The sequence below is a fragment of the Cavia porcellus genome, unplaced genomic scaffold (assembly GCF_034190915.1).
Source record: "Cavia porcellus strain 051 isolate PalLab524CR breed Dunkin Hartley unplaced genomic scaffold, mCavPor4.1 scaffold_3, whole genome shotgun sequence".
Taxonomy (NCBI): Eukaryota; Metazoa; Chordata; class Mammalia; order Rodentia; family Caviidae; genus Cavia; species Cavia porcellus.
Genome location: NW_026947486.1, coordinates 32,402,343 through 32,417,849, shown reverse-complemented (window position 1 = coordinate 32,417,849; position 15,507 = coordinate 32,402,343). Strand labels below are relative to the sequence as shown.

The window sequence follows — 15,507 nt, the reverse complement described above, 5'->3', positions numbered from 1 at the left end:
TCTCTAATATAGAAATCTGGAAGCTGAGATCAAGTCCAGGTGAAATCACAGTACAGACATTCAAGATTGATAGCTGATATTTCTATCAAAAAAAAAAAACCTATGAAAAGTGTTTCCAAAGCTGTCTTATGTAGGCATTTCTTAAATCAAGAAGTTTCTTTTTAAAAATATGACAGTTTAAACCCACTTTTATTTCCTTGGTACTTGTTAGAGAAAGGGAATAACTGGCAAATGCTTTACTTGGAATAATAAATCTTAATTTGTGTTTACTTATAGCTTCTCTTATTGAACATTTAATCTATACTATATATGCTAAAGTTTATACATATATGATTGTATTTAATGGTAAGCAACCACGTGACATAAGCAAAACAGTCCTCATTTTTTAATGGTGAGGCAACTGAAATATTTAGAGATTTAGAAAATTGTGTAGTTAATAAGTGAGAATTAACAACCATTCCAGTTTGCCCCAAACTAAGAGATATCCAGGGATATGGGACTTTCAGTATTAAAATTAGGAAAGCTCATGAAAAACAGGAAGCACTTGATTTTAATGTCTTACTAGTTTTTTACCCAGATGGTGTAGCTTTGGAGCTACAGCTCTTAACCTTTTAGTTCATTACCCTCAATTAACTTGTAACGTACTTTTTGTTGGTACACTGAAGAGTCATACCCTAGATTGTCTTTTATTTACAGAAAGGCTAGAGAGAGACAAAAAATTCTCCATACTACTTCCAAGGTTATTCTGAATCAAATTTTGTTCTCTAATCTTTGTTTAGGGATATTTGAAATTTACTGCCAAGCAGGGAGCCACCGAGAAGCAGGAATGAGGGCAATCTATAATGTCTCTCAGTGTTCTCGCCAGCAAGGTAACTCTCACCAACGCTACCAAGCTTCAAGAGTCTATTACCTTATGGCAGAAGAGATCGAGTGGGATTATTGCCCTGATAGGAGCTGGGAACTGGAATGGCATAACCAATCTGAAGAGGAAAGGTAAGGCTTCAGGAGATGAAAAATCACACTTTTGGAGAACCAGTTCATATACGGGTTCTCATTAAAGTCAACTTGCTAACTTTTCTGGGAGTCAGAAAAAGCAAATTCCCTTGTATGAGCCTTGGTTTACTCATCTATGATATACTGAAGCAACATGACTGTAGATGGAGGAGGAAAGTGCAGTAGACTTGAATCTAATTTCAGTCCCTCTGTTTGCTTTCTGACTGAATGTGTCTCTGTAAGTAAACACTGTCACCTCTTGTCAAGTGACTGCACCTCTGAATTCACCTAACTCTCATGCCTGTTGAGAATGCCAAATGTTAAAATAAATATGAAAGCTTTTTGTAAACTAGTAAACATCCCACAAAGAAACAGGCAAAATATCATTTCTTTCCTGTCTCTTCCTGCCTATTACATCCAGTAGTAGCAACAGCAGTAGCAACTAACATTCTCTTGCCACTTTGCACCTACCTTGTCCTTTTGCCAAACTAATTCCACCTAAGGCCTCCTTAAGTGTGAAGACAGAGCCCAAGCCTTCTTAGCCAGTGCTTTTGTCATATTAATTGAATTATAAATTTCTATCTGGACAGGGGAAAACAAGAAACATGAACAGATTTTGAGATCTATTCTATTCTAAAGTAGAATATTCATTACTGTTGTAGAATCATTTTGGTTGGAGGAAGCAATCTAACATTAGGAAATAGAGATCCATGTCTTCTTTCTTCTGTGATGTGAAAATAATCATGACTAAGATGCTTTATATCTTAAAATGAAGGACTGAAAGCCAAGTGCTGATAACAATCTTTGGGTTTCTCTAGTTATGGTCACATTTTCCTGAGCAACAAGGATGGACTCCTAGGTTCTAGATACAAGAAAGCTGTATTCAGGGAATACACTGATGGTACTTTCAAGATTCCTCTCCCAAGGTCTGGAGCAGAAGAACATTTGGGAATCTTAGGTAAGGAAATTCAACTTTAAACCTAGTGTCTACAAGAATGATGTGTGCTTCTTGGACAGCTATATCATATCAGGGATTGTAAATTCTCTACAATCTATTCTCAATTTTTCTTATGATATGTTAGAAGTATGGTTATATTTCCTAAAAGAATAATGAAAATAATTACTGAAAGGAAAAGAAAAAATATGAATTATTTTCTCTCTATGAAGGTTTTCCAAAGTATCTACTTTTTTGAGGTATAGAGTTCTCTTAGGCAGGCCTGGCCTAGTGAAGAAATCTGTGTACCCACTCCAATCTCCTTCTCCTTCTTCCATCATCTCCTCAGGGACAACCCATAGGCAGGCCAGGGTAGTAGATTTTAAAAATGTTCTATAGGCAGGAGAATTTAGAAACATCAAAAAGTGGAAATGATAATATAAGAAATCAATATTACTCCTGTATCTCTTTTTTTAACCTTTTTTGTGTGTCCAGTGGATTTCTTCATGTCAACTTGTCACAGAAGGGGTCTACTGACCTCTGTCTGAAGAGACCACAGCTATTCTTTATTCTGTGGCAAAATCTCACTCATTATCTTCAATGATTCCACAGAGCTCTGGTGTTCTAGATCCTATAGCTGTTACAGAGAGAGTTGAATGTAGGGGCAATTAGAGGCATAAGTCTGTTGTTGAAATATTACCATTGAGTATGGTGTCATATGCTTGTAATATCAGCATTTGGGAGGCTGAAGCAGGAGAACTGTTGCAAATTCAAGGCCAGCCTGTGCTACATCATGAGTTCAGCCTGAACTAGATGGCATGGCCTTGTCTTGAAACAAGGAAAGTAGGAAGGGAAGAAAGAAAGAAAAGGAAAGAAAGATTCTTATGCTGTAACAGTATCAGTTTAAGGATTTTTCAATCTCAATGTGGAATAAGCTTTAATTTTATCTCAAAAGGATACTTTCTCAGGAAAATTTTAATTCAGTGAATCTCCAAGGTATGTTCCTTTCTTTAATGTCCCTAGTTTCATTCCTCAACTAATGACCCTTTTGTTTTACATATATCAGGTCCCCTTATCAGAGGGGAAGTTGGTGATATCCTCACTGTGGTGTTCAAGAATAATGCAAGCCATCCCTTCTCTGTGCATGCCCATGGAGTTCTAGAATCTAGCACTGGCTGGCCACGGGCTGCTGAACCTGGTGAGTGGGTACACTTAGTGAAGAGGTAAAGGATACACAGTGCCCTTACTCGAATCTTTTGTCTTGCTGTTTTAAAAAATTACACTTTTGGGTGTTGCAGATAAAGGTCAGAGGTAATATTCATTTAGCATGTACAAGGCCCTGGGTTCAACTTCCAACGAAGGCAAAACAAAACAAACCAAACCAAAGAAAAACAATAAAGAAAAAAAGACTGGTATTACATAGTGGTAAAATATGTACTTTGAGTGTTTAGAGCCCTTAGTTAAAATTTCAGCAGTACAAAAAACAAAACACAATTTAAAAAAAGCTCTTAAATATCTGAAACAGTAATATTAGTCAAGACAAAGCCACATGCTAAATTTGTATGAAAGCTAATCCCCAAATAGGCCATGACTTAGTATTGGCTAATATCCCTATTTTAAATCCCTAAAAGTATATGCTTTGCTCAGTCTGAATTGATCTTGGACAGAGTGTGTCCTGGCCCAGACTACAGATTAGTATTTAACACTAGTTATAACTAAGTTTCTTGTCATCTTACTACAGATTAAATTGCAACCCCAGTCAAACACTAAAATCCTAATATTGATTGTAGAATGACCACAATTTTCACCACATTATTTTCCATTAATGCATTCTTTGAGTGAAGTGAGATCAGTGGGTGATAAGAACAACTAAGTGTGAATACAGTAGCTAGTAGTATTTGTTTCTACCATTAGAAAACTTGGACTGTTATGATACATGCAAGTGAGATGATAAGTATAATGCAGTATAATGAAGGTTAAAGAGAAGTTTTACAAAGTGATAGATTGAACATTGGGTACCTAGTCTAATGTTTGTGTGGTTAAGAATAGTTTTCCAGAGTGTGTGATGACTTAGTTGAGACTTAAATCAGCAATTTTCAAATATTGTCATGCTTCAAAAATCATATGCTTGTTAAAACATAGATTTCCAGGCTCAATCTCAAAAAAAAATCTTTGATTCAGTGTGGCTGTGATAGGACTTAGGAGTTTGCTACGTTAAGCAGATTTCCAAGTGATACTCATAATTCTAGTTCAGGTGCTACACTTTTTTAAAAATTTAAATTTATTGGTACACTTTAGATGTACATAATATTTGCATTCATTGTCTTGGTTACTTTTCTTGTTGCTGAGACAAAATATCTGATGCTCAAATTAAAGAAAGGTTTATTTAGCTCAAAGTTTGTGGTTGTTTTGGTCCATAATCTGCTGGCCTCAAGGCAAGTTAGCATGGAAGAGGGGCAACAGTTTATAGCGGCAGAAGACAGTAAAAGCACTAAGAGCAAAAGGGCAAACGTAGTAAGCCTCTTTATTTTTCTTGGATGATATGCAGGTTACCTATCCTCTGGTGGGTGTAACATTCACACCCTCAATACCAATATAATGGGACCAGTCACTGACCCTCGATTCAGCCTCCTCTGAAAGTTCACTTCCATAACTGCATGAGGCTTTGGGAAGACATCCAGACACAAACCATAACATTTATCATAAGAAATTTATACCTGTGCTTGATACATCTTGATTCTTCTTTTTCTCCCAACTCCCTACCCTCCACTCAACCCCCCTTCCCCTCCTTATTTAAAAAAAAATCTTTGCTTCCATCTTTTTCTTTCTAGCGTCTCTTTTTTCCCCTTCTCCTCTCTTTCCTCCCTTGTTTCCTTCCCCCTTTGAACATTTTCTTCCTACTTCCCAATATCTATTATACATTTTTTTTGGTCTTTTTGAGTTAGGTTCTCGCTGTGCTGTTCAGGCTGGCCTTGAATTCATTTTATAGTCCAGGATGGTCTCAGACTCCCAACTACTCTCCTGCTTTAGCCTCCGGAATGCTGAGATTTCAGGTGTGTGCTACCACACCCAGCTATTTACATTTTAACTGTATTCTTTTTTTAAAAAGACATTTTGTGCCAGAAATTGAACTTAGGACCTCATGCTTGCCCAGCCAGCACTGTGCCAGTGAGCTATATCCCAGGTCGAATTATGCATTTTGGTTCTTCTTTGCCTTTGGATTTCTCACACCAAAGAGACAAGTGAGATATTTTAAAATTTCTGTCTTATTTATTGCACTTAAGAGTATAGTATCAACAGCATCCATTATCCTAGAAATATCTCAAGTTTTTCCTGAGTTATATCAGAGTAGTACTCCATTGTATTAAAGAAAACCCCACAACTTCATTATATGTTCATCCTTTGATGGGGATTTGAGCTGTTTCCAAGATTTAGCTTTTGCATATTGTACTGCTATAAACATGGGTATGCATCTATTGCTGCAATATGATGCCTTTGATTCTTTCAGGGTGATACCAAAAGGGAAATAGGTACTACACTTTGAAAAACCACTGAGCTAAAGTATGAGATAAACCTATGACCAAAGGTAGGATAGGATGAAAGAAAAAATAAGGGAAAGATAGTTCTAGGTATAGAATATGTAAAGTTTTAAACTCTAGTAGGTAGAGATAAAAATTAGACTAGCGGGGAAAGGACAGATTCTAGAAAGATTAGTGAGGTAAACTAAATAAGATTTGTGATGAAATACTTATTGAAAGTAAAAGAAAATAAGAATCCTTGAATAACACCTGTACATTATAGGAAATTCTTGTATAATACCCATATTTTTGACTTGGACAACTGGATAAATACTGATGTTCTTCATTAAGATAGGGGAAATGAGAGAGAGCTGCCTTGAGATAGGCGAGTGGATTTGTTGATGATGGGTTTAGTTCCGAATTTGTTGAACGTGAATTATCTGTAATATGACCAAATACATGTATCTGGTAGACATAAAGATCCAGAGATCAGGACCATGATATGTTTCTATGCTTTGTAAGAATAGATGTGGGAGCATCAATATTAAGGAATGTGTTACTTATTGAAACAGGTGCCTGAGAAAACAGTGAGAAAGACAATAGGAGAAACACCAAGAAATGATGGTATCACAGATACTTACAAGATGTTTCAAAGATCTTAATTATGAAGCAATCAGCAATTTTAGTTGTTTTAGTAAATATGGCAAGAATAGAGATTTTCCCACTGAATGGAGAAACGGGTGATTTTGATAATTTCAAAGAGTAATTGGGAGATTTGGGAGGGAGAATAGTGAAAATGGTTTAATTTTAAGATGTAGTTAAAGTACTTTCAGGGGTATGGTTAAATGATAAAGTGGAAGTGAAGGACATTAGAGTTGAGGAAGTCAAGTGAGTGGTAGGTTGAGTACTGGAAGAATCATCCACAGTAACGTAAAAATCACTCAGAAGAATGGTAGGAATTCATGTGGGAAATAGAGAACAACTTACAAAAATCATCAGTGAATGACTGAAAGAAAAGAAGGGATGCATTACAAGCAAGGAAAACAGAGGGTTGTTATAGTAATCTAAACAAGTGATGATAATGTCTTTAACAAAGGAGAAGACCAAGAGTGGTGGTACATGCCTGTAACCCCAGCACTAGAGAAGCTGAGGTAAACTGCTGAGAGTTTGAGCCAGCCTGAATTATAGAGTGAGTTCAAAGGCAATGTGAACTACACAGTGAAACCCTGTCTAAAGAAAAGATGAGACTTGAGGATAAAGAATTCGATGGAATTGAAAAACGTTAAAGTATAATCAGTAGGATGTGCTGATTGAGCCATATTTGGGGAATAATGGTGATGGAGAAGCCAAGAATAATGGGCAAAATTTTGGTTTAAGTGTCTGGATATTGGTACCACTCACAAAGACAAAAATTGTAGAAGGGAGAAAATGGTTTTTGTTTGTTTGACTTTTAATGAGGAGAGATACTAATTACATTTTTAAATGTTTTGAGTATGAGGTACCTGTAATATAAGCTAATGATAATAAGACAGCCATAAGAACAGATTATACTCAGTTGGGGATAATATGCTTTGTGCTTGGAAGAGATACCTAGGATAGGTACAAAGATTTAACAGTCATCAGAAACCACAAAAACCATAGTTTAAATCACAGTTGCATGTGTGGTCAACCAGTGAGTAGGGTGCAGAGTTATGTAACACTAAACTGAAAATGAACTTTTGAATTATATCATTATTTAAGAGAATGTAATATACTCTAGTTTATAAGGTAAAATTATTTAATCAAAATCACATTTGCATATTTTTGGGCTGCTTTGAATGATTATATAAACCACCAATTTAGTAAAAAAAAAAAAAAAAGAACCAAGAGGAACTAAGATTTAAAAAGAGAAGATTAATGAGAAAAGGCTAGTACAACCTAATAGTGCAACATTATTGTAAAGGTACAGTAATTAAAGAAACATGATACTGTACAAAATAAGTAGGACAAAATAAAAACCTCTGAAAGAAAAGCAAGCTTCTGCTTTTGTCATTAGCAGTGGGAATAATTCATTATTAGCTATATACTTTTGCTTTTTATCTCTTACTAGACTCTAACTGGGAAATGTTATTAATTTCATTAGTCAGAATCCAGTACATTTGCTGGACAATGTCATACCAGCGGTGGACAGGGTTATTATTTCTTTTATCTTAGTACTCCCTATTACTTTGCTTACTCCTATGTTGTGAGTTGATTTGTGTCTGTAACTGGATGGGCAGGATATGTGCATTAGGACAGGTCCTGCATTACCTAATTCATGGGGCTGGAAAGAAGAAACCTTTCTTAGGCCTTTTTTTTATTAGTTTTTTTGTCTTTTTTCTTTTTTATCGGTACCGGGGATCGAACTCACAACCACACACTTGCAAGGCAGGCACTTATGCCACTGAGCTAAATCCCCAGCCCCTTGTTTCTTTATTTTTTAATTTTTTTTTTCTTTGCTGTTCAGTTCATCTGTTAACAGAATTTTGCAACAGTGGTTAGTAGACATCGGGCTCAATTGTTAAATAAGTGGTACTTTGATTCTCAGTGAGTCACTCTTTACAATTTCCTTAGTCAGCAACCCTAAGGGAAGAAGCAAGTAATGAGAGCTAGATTTTTCTATGTTCCTGGATTAATGCTATCATAAAGGCATTAACATCTTTACTCTTGCCTCTAAAAATGGAAGAAAGGAAAAGTTGATAAACATATCATTTTAGAAGCCATTATCCTTTGGGTAAAAATAAAACTAGGTTTCTGTCAATTACCACATACTAAATAAAATAAATTAAGAACAGATTAACACTAATTTTCAGATTAAGGATGTAAGGAAAAATGGCAAAAATTAAAAATAGTGATAATTTAACTTCTTCCTTTCATATCTTTATTTCTCTTATTTCTCTCTTGTCTGATTGCTCTGGCTAATATTTCCAGAAGTATATTGAATAAGAGTGGTGATAGTGAACCTCCTTTTTTTGTTCTTGATTTTAGAGTGAAAAGCTTTCAGTTTTTGTCCATTTAGTATAATGTTGGCTGTTGATTTGTCATAGATGGCTATCATGAGATTGAGGTAGATACCATGTATTCCAAGTTTATGTAGTGTTTTTATCATGAACAAGTGTTGGACTTTACCAAAAGTTTTACTGCATCTATTGAGATGACCATGGGGTTTTTGTTTTTCGCTCTGTTGGTGTGTCGTATTACATTTATTGATTTGTATATGTTAAACCATCCCTGCATGCCTGGAATGAATCCCACTTGGTCGTGATATATACCTTCTTGATGATTTGTTGCATTCTATTTGTCAGTATTTTATTGAGAATCTTTGCATCAATGTTCATTCATAAGATTAGCCTATAGATCTCCTTTTTGATTGGGTCTTTCTCTAGTTTTGGTATCAGAGTAACACTTGCCTCCAGGAATGATTTAGGGAGGATGGCTTCCCTTTCAATTTCATTGAAGATTTTAAGGAATGTTGGTATCAAATCTTCTCTAAATTTCTTGTAGAATTCAGCCAAGAATCCAACAGGATCTGGACTTTTCTTTAGTGATAAGTGTTTAATCACATTTTCAATTTCAATAGCTGATATTGGGTTGTTCAAAATTGCCTCTTCTGGATTGAGCTTTGGTAGTTCTTATGTTTCTAGAAGTCTGTTTATTTCCTCTGTGTTTTCCACCCTATGTGAGTAGAGGTTTTCTAAGTAGGTATTTATGATAGTTTGAATTTCCATAGAATCTGTCATAATTTCCCCCTTTTCAGTCCTTATTGCATGAATGTGGGTTTTTTCTTTATTTTTCTAGATTAGATGAACCAGAGGTATATCAATTTGTATTTTTTTTTCTCTCACAAAAAACAACTTTTTGATTCATTAATTTTTTGTATTATTTTTTAGTTGCAATTGCATCAATTTCTGCTCTGACCTTTACAATTTCCTCTATTCTATGAGCTTTGGGTTTAACTTGCTCTTCTTTTTCTAGAAGCTTTAGATGTAGCATTAGGTTGTTTATTTGTGCTCGTTCTGTTTTCTTCATATGAAAATTTATTGGTATATATTTCCATCTTAAGACCACTTCCATTGCATCCCACAGATTATGGTATGTTGTTTCTGTATTTTCAAAGAATCACAAGTACTGTTTTATTTCTTGTTTAATTTCATCCATAACCCACTGGTTATTCACAAAGTTGTTATTAATTTCCATGTATCTATGCATGTTTTGCAATTTCTTTTGTCATCATGTTCCAATTTCAGGGCACTATGGTCAGATAATATGCATGGGATAATTTCAATCCCTTTGCGTTTTCCTTAAGCATATTTTATAGGGTATAATATGGTTTATTTTGGAGAATGTTCTATGTGCAGCTGAGACGAATGTGTATTCTGATGTGGTTGAGTGGAATAATTTGTAAACATCTACTAAGTCCACTTGCTCACAGGTATGATTAAGTTCTATATTTCTTGCCTGGCATTTTGTCTAGTTGATTAATCTCTTTGTGTCAATGGTGTATTAATGTCCCCTGTTATAATTGTGCTCTTGTGTATTTGGTTTTTTATGTCTATTAGTATTCATCTTAAATAGTTGGGTGCTCCTGTATGTGGTGCACGTATATTTAAAATTCTTAGTTCTTTCTCTTGAATTTTTCCACTAACAAGTATGTGGTGACCTTTCTTATCTCTTTTAATCATTTTAGGGTCGAAGTTCACATTGTCTGCAAACAGATAGTTACCTGTGTTCTTTTCTGGGTTTGTGTTGCATGGAATACTGTTTTCCACCTTTTGAATTTTAATCTATATTTACTTTCAGTCAGATGTTTTCTTGTATACAGCATATTGTGGGATCCTGTTTCTTGATGCATTTTGTCAACCTATTACTTTTGATAGGTGAATTGAGGCCATTTACATTTACGGATATAACTGATATGTACTGGCTCATCTTTGCCATGTTATGTTCCAGTTGGTTTTTTTTCTGCTTTTCCTTCCTTATTTAATTGCTTGGCCTGCATGGTGGTTTCTTTCTGTTGTTGTTCTGGAGATTGTGGTCATTTTTGTCTCTGTCTAGTATGTCTTTCAGTTATCTTTCTAGGGTTGCTTTGGTGGACATGAATTTCCTCAGTTGTCCTTTGTCATGCAAGTATCTTGTTTTTCCATTAAATTTGAAAGCAAGTTTTTCTGGGTACATCAATCTGGGTTAAAAGTTGTTTTGTTTTAGAGCTTGAAACACCTCACTCTAAGCTTGTCTTGACTTGAGGGTTTGTGCTGAAAAGTCTGCCATGATTCTAATGGGCTTTCCTTGGTAGCTGAGTTTATTCTTTTCTCTAACATCTTATAGTATTCTGTTTTAATGTTGCATGTCTGGGATCTTATTTGTTACATATTTGGGTGTAGATTTAAGTTGGTTGTGACTGTTTGGCATTCTATATGCCCCACTTGTCTGTGTATCAGATTTTTCCCCATGTTTGGGAAATTTTCTGCTATTACTTCTATGAATAGTTTACCTATGTCTTTTGCCTTGACTCCTGCATCTTCACTGATGCCTATTAGTCTTATATTGTTTCTCTTGGAATCATCTTGAAGCTCCTTGATTGTCATTTCATGCTATTTTTTTTAAAGTTCTAGCCTTTCATGATCACTAATTGTGTTCCTGTCCTCAAGGTCCAATATTCTATCCTAAATGGTTTTGCCAGCTTTCAATAGCATTTTTTGTTTCTTAGACATCTTTTTGTTTATTTCATGGATTCTGCTTGTTTTCTATATTGTTCATCCAAGTTTCAATCTGTTTCTCATGCTCCTAATCTTTTTATCTATTTCTTCTCTAGCTGCACTGAGCAACTCATTTACTAAGGTTATTATTTCTGTATTTACATGAGACATTACTTCTAATTTGATTTCCTCTATAGCCTCATGGATTTGTCTTTTTATTTCATTTGCTATATTTTCAGAGATTTATGGTGTGTGACTTTTAAAGTTCTCTTTTTCAATGTCTCCTTTATTTGCTCTTGATGGACAAATGTTTGAGATTGGATTTGCTTTTTCATTTTGTCATTTTTCCCCTGTCAGGCTAACATTTGGTCTTTCAATCCCACTTGTCTCACCTATCAGTAGTGTATCTTAGGTTCCTACTGTGTGATTGATATTTGTCCAACTGCTGAGTGCCACAGTGAAAAGCTGGGCCAGTCAGCTGAATTCTTCCTGAGGGCCTGTTGGGTGAGTCCTCTATTCTTCCTATGCTGGCAAGCCTAAGAGTATTGATGTAATTCAACCCTTAATTCCTGATGTTATTATGTCTTCAGGTTGTTCTGAGTTACCAGATATCCCTGTTCATACTGTTTGTCTCATCTGGGACCCCACTGAGTCACTGGGTGTCTCATAAGCCCATTTAATTTTCTCCCGGTTGGGGGAGGCATTATTGGCACACTCTTCAACCTAGCTGATGTTCTCTGTGTGGAGGAAGGACTCACCTGCAAGCTTGCCAAACTTGTCAGTGTTCTTCTTCTGCAGGGTGCTTGGCTATTGCTCCTGTTTACCCACTGAGGGTGACAAACTGTATTCCTATTTTAGGGGCAAACTCAGCACATTGATGCAAGCATGCTGAGGTATTCTATTTAGATGACGGGTTACTGAGCATGGTTAATCCATTGTAGTCCAAGTTTCAGGGGGCGAGGAGTGGGAGCCGAAGATCAATAGCAATACGAGGTCCAGATGGTGGTGGGGTCCCAGAAGGCAGTAGTGTGACAGCAGGGGCACTGAAGAGGCTGGCTTGGTTTGCCCCTTTGCCAACTGGAGTCTGTGTCCAGTGGTGAGCAGTGGAATGGTGGGGGCATAGAAGGGCTGGGCTCAAGGGCCTGGCCTTGTACACCGCTGATGACCCTGTCTCCAGTGGTGGGCACCAGGATGGCAGGGGCATGGAAGGGATGCACCCACGGGCCCAACGTTGTGCACTGCTGATGGTCTTGTGTCCCATGGTGGGTGGCAGGATGGCAGGGACCTTATTAACCATTCTTAATCTCTTATTGTTTTGTTTTGAAATTCTGTATCATTTTTGTTCTTTTTTTGTTTTTAAAATAAAGATTTTTCAAATGAAAGGAGAAGAGAAAAAAAGTAAAGTAATAGATCTGATGGCAGTGGTATTTTATGACTTGAGGGATCAGAAGGAACTAGTATAGTATATCTGATAGGAGTATCCAAAGAAGGAGTAACCATTTCAAGGAAAGAGAAAAACAAGGGCGAATGCCCTGGAGGCAATTGGTATGGCTGAGCAGAGTGAAGTGTAAAGGAAAAGCTCAGAAGTTAAATATGAGAAGAATATGGAGAGAGTACTTGGGTTTTATAGGCAGTTCTAGGAACTTCAAGTGCATTGGGAAACTCTTGAAAGATTTTGAGCAGAAAAATGAATTGATATACTTTAACATCTTTTTTTTTTTGCATTGACTTCATTGGGAGAGAAGAGATGAGAAGAGCTGTTAAGGAGATAAGAAGATAAAGAAGATTAGGGATGAGGATTGCAAGTTCCATGCTATCTCAGGCAACTCAGTAAAATTGTGTCTCAAACTAAAATTTAATAAAGTGATATGGGTGTTGCTCAGTGGTAGACCCTTTGGTAGTATGCACAAGGTACTGCATTGAATTCCCAGTGTGTGAATAGGGAAACTTAGATGCAGATTTCTTGTCAGAAGACATAGAAGCTAGAAGACAACAATTCATTGTTAAATTGTTGAAATAAAATTATTCAATTCTGTACATAGAATTCTATATAGAGGGATTATAATAAAAAATTTCAGGAAGAAATTGTAAGAATTTGTTATCCCCAGCCTTATATTTCAAGGATGTTAAAGTATTTCAGGAGGAATTGACATGTCACCAGACTTAATATGAGATCTGTAATAGAGTAAATGAAGTTGGGTTTCTATTTTAAGAAATTAATTTCCTCCTTTGGTTCTTCTAAAAGAAAACTGACAGAAAAGGACTAACAATACACTGAGGTTTCTATGAATATAAAAGTAAAATGTATGACAAAAAATTCACAACAGATGAAAAAATTACAATTGCAAGATCCTTACACTGGGCACTAAACAGGAGAATGGATTGAAGATACAGTCCTGCTAATAAAGTGTGTGGTTGTAAACTTCAGGAGAACCCATAAATAATTTTTAAGAAAGATGTATAAAGCATAAATTCACAGTAGAACTAAAACTGAATAATCTAAAATACTCAGTTGAAAATGAGGTAGAAAACGCTGGTAAAAGTAAAAGATAGATAATAGTAAATAATGAGATGGAACTTTGGCATATAGGAAGGAAACTTAGAGATGGTGGAGGGCAAGGGAGAATAGGGAATTGAGATTTGAAGTGGGGGAATTTTGAAGCTGTCAAGTGAAGTTGTGGACATGCGCCAAGTCCCTATGAGGAAATTTCATATAGTTCAAGAAATGCAGGAACAGAGAGCGAGGGTAGGAGAAAGGGGTTAAAAAATAATTGAGCAATGTCATGTACCTATACCAATTCCCCACAATTAATGTAATCATAATGTAGTACAACATGTATCAAAAAAAGAACAAATGAAGAAATAGATTAAAAACTAGAGCATAATAGATTTTATTCTAATACACAAGTCATTGTACTAAATTTAAATAGCCTAAATATACCACTGAAAAGACATGCATCATGATGTTTGATTGGAAGAAAAGACCCAATTATATGCTGCCCAAAAGAAATCCATCTTAAACATAGTGGAATAAATAGAATAAAAGTAAAAGAATGGGTAAAGATAAGCCATGCAATCACTAACTTGGCTATACTGCTATCAGACAAGCAGCCTTCAGATTAAGGAAATTGCCACGTAAAAAGTTACACCACTGCAATAAGCAGAACATTTCTCAGAGACAATAAAATATCCCTACATGATCATAATATATATTCACTGAACAACATCTCCAGCATATCAGAAGCAAAAATTTATAGAACTAAAGATAATCTGTATATTTCTATGAATATGTCCATTTTATGTATGTTACATGATTCATTGACATGCAATTGTTGTTATTGTTTTCTTTTAATTATCTGTATTGCTGCAAAATGAAGAGTAATTTCCCCATTTTTCATTTGAAATTTAATTACCATGTCTTCTTTTTCTCTCTGTCATACTAGTTATGAGTTTTAATTTTTCATTTTTACAAAGAATCAGTTTTGGTTTCATTTATTTTATTCTTATTCTCTTCTCTATTTTACTTATCTCTATCTTATTTTTCAGTATTCTTTCCTTCTGCTAGCTTTGTGTTTATTTTGTTCTTTTTATAATTATTTAAATTTAAAGTAAGGTTATTGATGTATGGATTAGTTCACTTTTGATTGCAATTAGGAAATATCTGTTTCACACCACTTTATAAAGAAAAGACATTTATGTTGGTTTACAGTGCCAAAGGTGCAAAATCTAGGATCCTCATCCAGTGATGACTGTGCTGGCAGAGTCTTGAAGCAGCACAAAGCATTACATGACAAAAGGCAGCAAGACATGTGTATATATGTGTCTTTTCTGTTTTCCTTCTTCTTATGAAACCACCAAGATTCACTTTCAAAGTCTCCATGCGTAATGACTTTATCTAATCCAAATTACTTTCCAAGGATGGCACTTTTAAACACCATTGTAGATTCACTTTCCACCCTCTTACTACTTCACAATGGAGATTAAATTTCAACACATGAAGTATTGGGGTGCTTAAAATATATTCAATCACATTTAATACATTTCTTTTATCTTACTGTAGGTATTTACAGATACAATTAGTCTCTAACCACTACATTTACTGTACTGCAGACCATCAGTTTTGGTGTGTCTCTGCCACCTCACTGGGGATTGAAACCAATACTTTCACACTGATATACATCCAAACTCTCTTAAGTTTCTTTCTTTAATTTTGAAACAAGTTCTTGCTAAGTTGCTAAGCATCCCAAGCTGGGCCTGAATTTGCCATCTCCTGCTTTAGCCTCCTAGTGTGTTAGGATTACAGGCGTGTGTCACCATGCTTGACTGTGTTATGTTCATTTTCATTAAT

General features: G+C 35.5%; 1 protein-coding gene across 6 annotated transcripts in view; it reads left to right on the top strand.

Moving 5' to 3' along the window:
- Heph (hephaestin) overlaps window positions 1-15,507 on the top strand; it is a 90,140-nt gene that overhangs the window by 50,255 nt on the left and 24,378 nt on the right. For 5 of the 6 annotated variants that reach the window (XM_063245992.1, XM_013144527.3, XM_013144529.3 and 2 more), the window contains 3 exons: window positions 780-993; window positions 1,812-1,951; window positions 2,994-3,125. In XM_063245992.1, coding sequence (XP_063102062.1) covers window positions 780-993; window positions 1,812-1,951; window positions 2,994-3,125 — 486 coding nt within the window. Of the gene's footprint in view, window positions 1-779; window positions 994-1,811; window positions 1,952-2,993; window positions 3,126-12,904; window positions 14,569-15,507 lie in introns of those variants that run through there. The other variant, XM_063245993.1, reaches the window with a different exon arrangement.